The sequence below is a fragment of the Crocodylus porosus genome, unplaced genomic scaffold (genome assembly GCF_001723895.1).
Source record: "Crocodylus porosus isolate Cpor-Errol unplaced genomic scaffold, CroPor_comp1, whole genome shotgun sequence".
Lineage (NCBI taxonomy): Eukaryota > Metazoa > Chordata > Crocodylia > Crocodylidae > Crocodylus > Crocodylus porosus.
The window spans coordinates 31,323,658-31,335,244 of record NW_017728915.1 but is presented as its reverse complement, the minus strand read 5'-3'; the positions used below and the strand labels follow the sequence as shown (position 1 = coordinate 31,335,244).

Below are 11,587 nucleotides of genomic sequence, written 5' to 3'. Positions count from 1 at the left end.
GGGGGGGGGGGGGGGCTCCAATCCATTTGCCCCACCCTCCAGTGCAGTCTGTGCAATCCTCAGCTTGAGCTCCCTTGACCCCCTTCTCTCCCCCTCCCATCCTGAAGACAGCACTGGAGCTGGGGGGAGAGGGGGGAACTAGGGGAGAAAGGCTGCAGATATAGCTGGCTCCAACATGAAGCTCAATCCCCACTCCCCCAACCCATGGGATCGTGTGTGTATGTGTGTGTCACTGTAACTCATGGCACTTTCTGTGAAGCACCATGGGTTACAGTGGGGAGCTGCATGTCTGTCAGCGCCCAGTGGCAGCTTGTTGAACATCCAAGTATCAGCAGGACACTCAGGCCATATGCATGTCCTGGCTACCCTGATCCACTCTCTGTCCCTCCTGGACACCTCCCCAGTGCAGGAGTCTTTGATTTGTTGCCCATACGAACAGACAGGCAGGCCTCGACCTTCAGGCTATTTCTCTTGTTCTGCTTATGTACCTAACCTCAAGGCTCCTGTGGTGCCATACATTTCACTTGCAGTAACCCTGCTCAGCTGATGTTTGGAGTAGGGCTTCTCCAGCTGTCTGCCAGACTGAAGTGCTGATTCCATGCATGACTTACCAGACAGATGTGCCTACATTTCAGCTCTCCCCTTGCATGTACTGTATTAGCAGGAGGGGGTAGAAATAGGAATTCTCCCTCACCTTAATAAAAGCAACAATGAAACAATCTTGTGTCCATAAAATGTAAGTGAATGCCTTGGGCTTAGTTATTAAAATGGTGACTGAAATCGATATAGCCTCTGAGGCTTTGCATTAAGGTCCCCAACGCTAGTAGGAAATCAGTAGCAAAGTGATATGCTTGGGGAGCTAGCAAGTTCAGAGACAAATTTGCCATTGTTCTGGTTGTTTGGATTTAGGGCCTCAGCTCTGAGGTATCTCTAGATCTACCATACTGGTTTTGCTTCAGAAGGCTGACCCAGCCACATTTTCATATAAGCATATATTCTCAGGACCAAACTGCCTGGAATGAACAAGAACTATTTGAAATCAATTAAACACCACCAGAAAACTTCTTCAAACTCCAAGACGGTTGTATTCCTGCAGATGCCGCCCAGCAATTTGCTTTGTAAAATGCCAGCTAAATCACGAAAAGTGAGTAGGCTTGATAAATGAGTTGTATTATGCTAAGCTGCCGTCTTGAACAGATGTATTTACATGTATCATGAACTAATGTTAGGAGATAGTACACGTTACTGCCAAACGTTACATGAAATGTTACCAAACAAATGAAAGGATATTGCTTAAAAAGTCTTCCAGTAAATTCCCATCACACTGATGAAATGATCAGCCTGACATGTATAAAAATTCCCCCCTCCAACCCTGATTTGTCCAGTATTACTCAGGCTCATAGTCATTGCTGTTAACAGCCTCCTTCCTGAAGCACAATGATGTAAAATACATTTATACGCTCTACAAAAACTTTATATTACTTAAGAGATTCTAAACTACTATGGAAATACAAATCCAATCCTGGCCATGCTCTCTAAAACACTTTTCTCCATCCAGTCTAGCCTCACTTTGGCCATGCCTACATTTAACTAGACCCAGCTGCTCTTCATCCGTGAGATAATTTTCTGTAAGCTTCCTGAAATTTCAGTGGTGGCTATTATATAGTTGGGTATCACTGCCTGCCTGCTGGTGGCTAAACACCTGGTACTTCACGATTTTCTCAGTGGCCTCCTATAGATTTTGCACAGAAGTGGGGATAGAATGGCATCTCTATGGGATATCCCTGCCCCACACAAGAAGCCATTACCTATTGTCACTCAAACTGCTAGGTCTGGGAGGAAGGGGATAATAAGAACCATGCTGGGCCATCAATACCTGCCATTATCAGGTAGTCAGGTTGGTAGTCAGTTTACCATGACAGAGGCTTCAAAGAGGTAGGATTACAAGGCTACAAGGAGGTTGTCTTCTAATGCCACTACAGCAGTCTGTGCTAAGTATGCCCTGGCCAGAACCCTGGCCACGAAGTACACAGGATGCTAGCTGATGTTGCATGTTACAGTCTGATGGTCACTTGTGCTCTCAAGGGTACACAGTAATACAAGCTAGTGTGAACAATGACACACATTTTTGGCAGCACCTTCTGGACAGCAACCATACTACTACAATTCACATCAAAAGAGATCATTGCTTGGCTGCATGTCAAACTTGGTAAATTTTGCAGACAAACCCTTTAGGTGTTACTCCTATGGAAAAAAAAAAAAAAAAGAAAGAACAACAAAATGTCTCTTCAGACCCTTAAGAATACAACAGTATTTTTATTTGCATTATAGGGGACAGAGGGAGTTTGTGGAAAGCTGTTTTAGCAAAAAACCTGTAACTGTTTATTCTACCATCAGATTATATTGCTCCCATTTCTTAGGGTCAAACAATCAAAAGAGAATCAAAAGAGAACAACTGGTCTGTGAATTTTCAAATGGAAAGAGAATAGCTGATTTTAATATATCAATGATGCTTTTGTGACAACTTCCTGAAAACACTGGCAACACTTGGCACAAATGCATATAAAAGAAAATTTAAGGTCCAATGTTTGATTGCTCACTCAAGGAGATTGAATTGAACTACAAAAAAGAGCTACAATTCATGCTGCACTCAGTTACTCAAGAAGTAGAACTGCCAACTTGTGATTATCCAATACTACATTCTTTATGAATATTCACAGCAAAGTAATAGTTGATCACCTATAAATCAAGAAAATATGCACTATAGAAATTTGTGCATAACTGGATAATTGAGTAGTTTCAAAATGTTAGAGTCCTTGCCAACTCAGGCACAGAAATAGAAGCAAAATAAATTGGTCAAGCTCTAATTTTACACTTCACTATATTCAAATGAAGGTGGGGGGAGGAAATCAATGATCTTACCTCTTCCAGGGCCCATAATGAATCAACCACTGGCTTGATCTTCTTCTCATTGTACAGCATTATGAGTTTGTCCATTATACCTTTAATTAGGCCACCTCGGTTCTGCTTGAAAAGTAGATTCAACAGGGAAAATCCAGCAATGACTTTGTTCTCTTCATAGAGCTTGATAGGGTTCACTTTCTCAACCTGCCACCACTGAAAAGGAACAAATGACTTCAAGGTTAGAACAAACTAGTACACACACGCAGACACCAACAATGCATCCATACATGCAAACACCCTTCTGAGTGACCAATGTGAGAATAAGGACATATGAATCATTCAGTGTAAAAGGCAATGGGGTTTTACCAACTGTCAGCTTCTTCATGGTAATGACCTGTGTGCATACGTCTTTCCTCACAGTAGGTAGAAGCTAAACAATAGTGACTTGTCCCTCATTCACTGAGGGCTAAGCTATTGCAGGTTTGCCTCCTTGGGGAGGAGTGTGCGCATGGGCTGTTAACACAGAGGAAGTGACGTGTAGAAAAGCCCTGACTTGTATCCCATGAGTCTAGACCCCACATTTCCCATGAGACAAAGAATTAACATATCACAAAGGTTCTCTTAACATGCGACGAAGCAGCTGATAAAAAGCCAGTTACTTCAAAGGATTCTCCTAAGGATTGTAAGGAAACCAGAGATGGAAACTCAAAATCCACTTCCAAAAATCTTCTAGAGCTGCCATGAGACCATACGTATGAAAACTCGGTAGTCAGATACATAGCTATCTGATTTGGAAGTCGAGCAGAATTTTTTTGTTGGGAAACTTTAAACAACTGATAAAATGGATAGGTTGGGATGCAAAACTAGTCCAGGATTCCTGAACTCCATTCCTGGCTCTAATAGTTTACTTATGTGATCTTAAGTAGACTTGGACTTTTTGTTTTCCAGCTCTTCAAACAGCTGTCGATTCTTTAACCCACAGCTCCTAAAAATATCAGATAACTTTGCTGCTGCCATTGCCTTACTCCAGTTCCTGCTGAAGTCGCCTATATTATTGCTTGTGGTTTCTGAGCAAGCCTCTCATTACATCTAATGAAATTATTCTCTTTCTTTTGCTCATGAGGCTGCCCTTGAGCCAGGAGTCCCACATACTGTTTTATTCTAGTGAGCAAAATTTTAATTAAAAATTCTTATGATTTTTAATAAACTATAGAATGTAAAATTAAGTAAGTGTAAAAAAGGCATTTACATTTTTATGAATGGCTCAGTGCATCACTTAAATTTTTTAATTATTTCCCTTGATTGCCTTTTCAGCCTCTAAAAGCACCATTATTCTGTCCAGTATCCATTACAAAGAAGGTACTGAACCATACTGATTTAAGGCTTTTTAACATCATTCTGGACACATTGCCAATTTTTGTTTGAGCCTGAGTAAGGTTTAAAAAAAAAGAGTCAGAAGTGAACCCAGGGAATTTAGTTTCAGACCACAGTAATACAGTTTTACTCTTCTCCCTCAGCAGTTTGTATAAAATCGTGCAATAGTTTTCTGTTGATTTCTTTTGGACTCTCTTAGCTTCAGATAGAGGAACTAGCAAACCAATGACATTGTTGCCTTCTGCAAAGTCCTATGTTAGGTGCTGGAGAAAACCAGTGTAAGATCAGACTAGTATTTTCACCGGGGCATAGCTGCACTGCCTGATAAAAAACAGGGGTGGCCAAACTTACAACATAAGTGCCATAAGTGGCATGGGCAGCCTGTGTGGCACGTGGCAGAACAGGGATGGGACAAGCAGCACAGTGGAAAAAGGGCAAGGGGCAGAAAGCAGAACAGGCAGGTAGCACAGAGCAAGGAGAAGAAAGCAGAGCAGTGTAACAGGCAGGGGAAGAGGATTGGAGGCCTAATTTGTGGCATGCAAGCTAGGAAGGCCAGTTCCCACTGCTTTAAACCATGTGGTATCCAAACCCTTGAGATACCTACATCCACAGGATTGAGTAGTCCCTAGTAACATTTGCATTTTTTGAACCCAAAGCAAGGTAATGGCATGGAAATCATGGAAAAAGCACACTAGATATGATGGTTTTGGGTTTCCCACAAATTTGGCCCCCATTATTTGACAAAAGAAAATTTCAGTGTCAAAAATCTCTTTTTCTGTGTAATCGCACATGGAGGAAGAAAAAAAAAAAAAAAATCAGGCTTTAATCTTCATTGGGATTTATGCTAAATCTTTTTATTCAGATTGTTGTTTCAGCTCAAAGATTGCCTCCAGTTACAAGGGTCTTCATATATTTTAGCGCTCAATACACAAGACAAAAGCAAAGTGGGAGGCTATCTGAAGGTGTCTCTTTGGGGGCCTTTATTTGTCTTGATTTTAGCTGCATAGGCACTTTTGAAGTTATTTTTTCTGAGGAAAACAGTGTTGCTTTAGGTGCTAATGAGCTCTTAGCAGATAGATTGTATGGTGGGTCTTTAATCAGTACCTTTGCTCTTTGTTTCTCTCCCAGAAAGAGCCACTTTTACAGCTGGTTGAACTATTCTGTGCAAAAAAATTATTTGACAGATTTGGCTTTTTTCTTGTCTGCAAATTCTCTGAACCGATTTGCTCATTATTTTTAACAGGCTGAGGAATAATTTCAGCTTTTAGCATGTTCATAACATCAATGAAAAATGTACTGCGGCACCATTTCCTGGATGTCCCTTATAGCATACCTTTCTACATGGAATCTTAAACCTGAATGTAACTGGACTTCAGCTGAGATCTGAGGGTCAAGCATGTCACTGAATTGACTATGTTATATCGACAGTATCTACAGAGAAAGAAAGAGCCCCTGGGGTGGTAAGTATCCCCTGGGTCTGACATGCACCCTGAGTAAATAAAGTGTTGTTTTACAATTTTACTTTAGTCTTCTGTTTCTTTACAGAAATTACTGGCAACCTAAATAGGTATACCAAACAGGTTCCTGTCTAGCTATCTAATCAAAAGAAAAGAAAACATGTCACACCACCTTAGCCTGTTCATGCCACTCTTCATCTGACCCAACGTGTGAGGCAATATGTTGGAGACGATAAATAATTTAAGGGGCCGGCAGAGATGAAATAGATGCAACAAATGGGTTTCAAGAATGGGGGTATCTAAAGTACAGTGATTCAACACCACAGCAGTTCTCTACTTACTGATTTTGCAAAGCTGAAGAAGCTTTTTGTTTCCCCAGTCACCATGTTGGATGAACCTGCAACAGAAGAGCACATACGTGTGGACACCTCTTAATACATGCCAAAAATAGCCATTTAACAGTCATGTTTATCTTTAGACTGGAGGGAGTGGGGGGGGAAAATAAGAGCTAAGGAGATTTTTTTCCAGTTGTTGAAAGGTTTAATGCATGCATGTTCTTTTATCATGGGAACAGCTAAGCAGCCCAGGCGATGGAAGCCTACATGTTTCTGGAGCAAAAGAAAGGTTCACTCTCATCAAATGACATATAAGCTTTCATTTGTTTTTGTGATCTTAGAAATGATCGATTCAATCAGAAACAAGCAGGCTACATGCTACTAGGCATTTTGTTAACAAGTCTCTTAAATAATACTCTCCTTTTTCTCCCCTCATTAAAATTCTCTCTGCTCTTATCTTTGAGCTGCTTTAATCATTACAGATGACATCCTCTCTTCTCTCCAGGCATATCTACATTGTAATTGGAGGTGCCACTGCAGCCTGAAAAAGCTACCAGGGGGAAGGCAACAGTGAAGACACGATGGCATGAACTTCAGCCTAGGCTAACAGATGCAGTATGTAATCTAGGAAAGTGTGTACAGCATATCTGGAAGCCTGTTCTGCCATGTTGTCATTGCTGTTGCCACCTGTGTGACAGCAACTACGAGCATATGACTACTTACGTGTTGCACTCAAGTGTAGACACACACTCAGTCTGCAGAGCCCAAATCTCTTTAGCTTTTCTCCCACAGAAGTGAGGATGCTATTATGCATTTTGCTATCAATAAATGACATGGTAAGCAGGCAGATTTGCAGCAGAGATTTTTATTAATAACTGTGTAACATAACCAGTGGTGCATGCTGGGGCTCTAGAGTTTGAGAGTGAGATTTAGCTTGCATTCCCGATTACCCTGGTGTCGCACCAAAACTAGGTCCGTTCTGAGACATGGCCTCCCTTCTCCAATTTCATTCAAACTACAGTGACCTCTGCCAAATTGCTTATTTTCTACAGCTGAAAGAATTTGCTTCAAGTTCGTTTCTTCCCTGTGGCCAAATGAGCAAAACTAATCAGAGCTATAGAACAGAAGTTCCACTTTTGGATACACTGGAGGGGAGGGGGGAAGTTACTTGGCAGCACCTATTATTTCTCCTAATAACTCTGCTTATGAAGAATTCACCTCCACAGAACTCTTTTGGAGGAAATAATGGAACTGAAAAACTGTAATGCAACAGCCACATCCACTCTTCATGTTTCCTAGGAAGATCTTGGTAGCCTAGATGTTTTTAAATGGTGTTTTCGTGCTTCCTGAGACGGATGGCAAAATCTGTATATTTGGATCCTAGCTCTAGCCTTTTTATGATGGTCACTCACCATATAAAATGTAAGTCCCCAGTGGTTTGAGGAGGCTGAGGCCCTTTCCAGTATTTTCTCCGCACAGACAATCCAGAACAATATCAACTCCTTCTGATGAGATTCTGAAGACACAGGAAAAAAAAACGTTGCATTTCAACAGGACTCAAAGCATCGTCTCAACTTGCACACTGTCTACATTGCAGCAAATGGTGTTTGGCATGTTAAGGAGGACTCTAAGGCTAGGATTTTCAAGAGGGACTGACAATTTTGAGAGCTTCATCCATAAGTATCCCAACCCAAGACATTTTTAATTGGGCCTTATTTTCAGAGAGAGTTGAGCATTCAGAGTCTGAAAATAAGGCGTCTCCGCTTGTACAACAAAAATGCTGCTGCACTGAAAAGAATTATGCCACTTTTGACTAACCTGGCCAAAGGTATTATTGATCCTGCCATACTCAGTCATGCTGTGGTAACTAGTAGCTTACCAAACAATTAAACCTGTTGAAATGCATGGAGCTACTTGCACAGAAATGTATAAGGCAAAGCAAGTCAAGATGTCAATTTGGTTCCAAAACTACCCCATCACACTAAGGTGACATAAGTAATTAGGTGAAAAGTATTCAGTAAACATCATAAGTACACTCTTTTCTATGTTATATAATAATAATAGCTGTTTCCTCTTATGTTAGCAGTTCTGTGCAGGAAGATTTAGTGACTTCTAAAAGTTTTGTTTTTTGGTTTAAGGTATTTTCAATCTTCAAAAAAAAAAAAAAAGAGTCATGGCAGATATGGAAAAAGAAGGAAGCAGATTTGTGAAATAGGAGTAAAAAGCAATAAAAATTCTATTTATTTCCTATCAAAAATGAAGTATAAATAGGGCTACTGAGGAATGCCCAGCATTAGTTATTACAGCATGCTATGGGGAAAAAAAAAGTTTGGCTTAATTGAGATCTGACTGGTACAATATGTCTATTTTATCACCCGGTAACATTTCTGCCTAAGCAATGATGTGGTAACCAGACCAGTTGAAGGAAAGTTGCAGAATGTAAGAAGGTGAAGTGACATGCTGTTAAATTTCTAGCTGAGACTATACAGGTGGTTGGGAAAGATAAAATTATTATTTATGGTTATTGCAATTTTACAGGCAGGATGAACATTTAAAAATAAAGAGGACATGAAGCTAAATCAAAAGAGCTTGCAGGCCTCCCCAATTTGCATAACAATGGATCATGGAGATTTTATTTATTTGGACAACTGATTGTAACAACAGCATTGGTGTCATGCATATACTTTATCAGCCATCCAGCAGAAGTGCTGTGTGACTGCTTGGTACACGTGCTTTGGGGTAGGGATGAGGGGCGCTTTAATTCAAGCAGCTCTCAGGAGCTGATCTAATTAAAGCACCCCCAGTGTCTTAGGTACTCAGCATCCCTGAGCTTCAAAATGGCAGTGGGGGCAATTAAACTAAAGCTCATTTGATGAGCTTTAGTTAAAAGTGCCCCCACCACTGTTTTGAAGCATAGGTATGCTGAATACATGTGATGTCGAGGCTGCTGGAGCATGTCGGTAAGATTATATTGAGTCTGCTCTGACCCGTTCCAATTAGAATGCATTGGAGCAGGTGCTGGGCACGTGTACAGGTGCACAGAAGGACTAAACCTCTATAAATTATAGAAGTCAACAGGCTTAATTCTCTACTTGCACTATTGCACATCAGGAGTGATTCTGCTAAGGTCATCAACATTATACCAGTGCTAGAGATGAATCTACCCCAAAAAAGATGCTACTTCAGTATCTGTAGTACTGACCCTATTCACAATAAAATTTATCATTGCTTACATCATTAGTAGCGGCGTTAAGCATGCATTTTTTCAGAGAAGGATGCAATTCTACATAATGCACTTCAGTTTATTCCCATGCAAATTCTGAGGAGAGGACTGGATTTGTAGCCCCCCCATCCTAAACACGTGTTTTTGCCTCTTGATAATGGCAAGAAGGCCCTTACTCTGGCAGGTGTGTTCTGAGAATCTTAACAGATACGTAGACACCAGTAATACAAATCTTTGTTTCAGACAGCACCTTCAACTTGGGCCAAACTGTACCCTACTGATGTGTGGAAAAAAGGATTGTTCCACGTGTGGATTTCTTCTGTGGCTGGAGACATTGCCGTCTTGAAGGTGCTCTTGATTCTGTTTCAGATCCTGCAGAAATTCCTCCATGGATTACCTGGGTATCCATTTGTAGGCTGGCATATTCCTCCTTTTTATGCCCAAACACTGGGGAGTCCATGCAGGGAGCAATACAGCAGGGGTGGTCGGGGTTGCCCACCCTGGGAGCCAAATCTGTTCCTCCACAGAAGTTCAAGAGCTAGAGTGCAGCAGGGTGTGGGGGATGCCAAGGACCCAGACCGGAGGTGACCACCCCCAACCCTCTCTGCTGCCGCAGCGTTGAGCTGCTCCAGCTTTTCCCATGGAGAGTGCGCCCTGGGGTAAAGGGCGCAGCTGAAGCTCCCACCCTGGCAGCCCGGTGCCTGAGCTGGCAGTCCTGGGAAAAGTGCTGGTGAGCCACATACAGCTTGCGAGCTGTGGTTTGGCCACCACGGCAATACAGCTTTGCCTTGTTGTGCAACTTCAAAGGCAGCAGAGAGGCCCTCATGCTCCCAGATATACTGTGCTCAGTAGTGTTTGAGGGAACATAAACATCGTGCAGGTGACATTGGCTCATTTGGGCTCCAGCATTTTGGGGGGCATTCCAAAGGTTGGGAAGGTAATCTCTTGTCTGATTAGCAAGAGGGTAAGCCCAACTGTCCAAAACAGATTCAAAAACGAAAAGGGGAATAATTATGGATTTTGGGGCTCTTACTGCATTCTCACATACAGGACAAATCAAGCCCTTGCTAGTTAAACCCACAATACTGTGGTCCCTCACTAGCATGTAGCAAGCCCCATAGGGACAACAGCTTAAGAGTTCTGAACTTTCCTATATTCACTTTAAATATCTGAGTTTTCAATTTGTCTTTAAAACATGGGCTTAACAGTTCTAGTGACTTGGCTAGTCAGAAAATAACTCTACATTCTAACCTAGATAAAGATTTAGGCTGCATATTAAAACAGTGCTTTAACATTATACCCTTCCCTCCATGATGTCCGTACCCAACTAGGCATGGTTTTTTAAACATGGCCCAATTTACTGAACAAGGAGGAGCAATCAGTGACAGAGAGGCAAGACAAGGCTGAGCTATTCAATGAGTTTTTTACCTCGGTGTTCCTGAACAGGGCTCAAGATAAGTCTCCCAAGGGGTATCAGAGGGACACCAGCCCACCAACTGTCGACACTGACTTGGTGCAGAGTCACTCGGATGGACTGGATGTGTTCAAGTCAGCAGGCCCAGATGAGCAGCATCCGGGAATACTGAAGGAATTGGACGGTGTCATAGTAGAACCACTGGCACGACTGTTTAAGCGCACGTGGCACTTGGGTCACGTCCTGGAGGACTGGAAAAGGGCCAATGTGGTCCCTATTTCCAAGAAGAGGAGGAAGCAGGATCCGAGTAATTATAGGCTGGTCAGTCTCACCTCCATCTTTGGAACGGTCTTTGAAAAGACTATGAAGGGTCATATCTGTGGGAGTCCAGTGGGAAAAATAATGCAGTAGGGAAACCAGCATGGATTTGCAGCAGGTAGATCATGCCTGACCAATCTGGTTTCATTTTATGACAGGGTCACAAAATGCTCAGAGACACAGGAGTAGAGGTGGATGTTGTTTTCTTGGACTTTAGCAAGGCCTTTGATACGCCATCTCATCCCATTCTCATAAATTAAGAGGCTGTGACAGAGGTTTACATGGGTCTGGTGGGTGGCAAATTGGCTTGGGGGGGGTCGCACCCAGAGAGTGGTAGTAGACAGGTCGGTATTGACCTGGAAGGATGTGGGTAGTGGGGTCCCACAGGGTTCAGTCCTTGGACCTGTACTCTTCAATATCTTCATCAGTGACTTGGAGGCAGGTGTGAAGTGTACTCTCTCCAAGTTAGTAGACGATACTAAATTGTGGGGTGAAGTGCACACTTTGGAGGGTAGGGAATGATTGCAGGCAGACCTGAACAGGTTAGAAAAGTGGGCGGCAC

At 42.3% G+C, this 11,587-nt stretch overlaps 1 protein-coding gene across 1 annotated transcript in view; it reads right to left on the bottom strand.

Annotated features, from left to right (window-relative positions):
- Window positions 1-11,587, bottom strand: part of VAT1L (vesicle amine transport 1 like) — an 86,537-nt gene that overhangs the window by 46,922 nt on the left and 28,028 nt on the right. The window contains exons 5-7 of the mRNA XM_019535438.1: window positions 7,483-7,586; window positions 6,077-6,132; window positions 2,923-3,117 (exon numbers count right to left, since the gene is read on the bottom strand). Coding sequence (XP_019390983.1) covers window positions 2,923-3,117; window positions 6,077-6,132; window positions 7,483-7,586 — 355 coding nt within the window. The remainder of the gene's footprint in view (window positions 1-2,922; window positions 3,118-6,076; window positions 6,133-7,482; window positions 7,587-11,587) is intronic.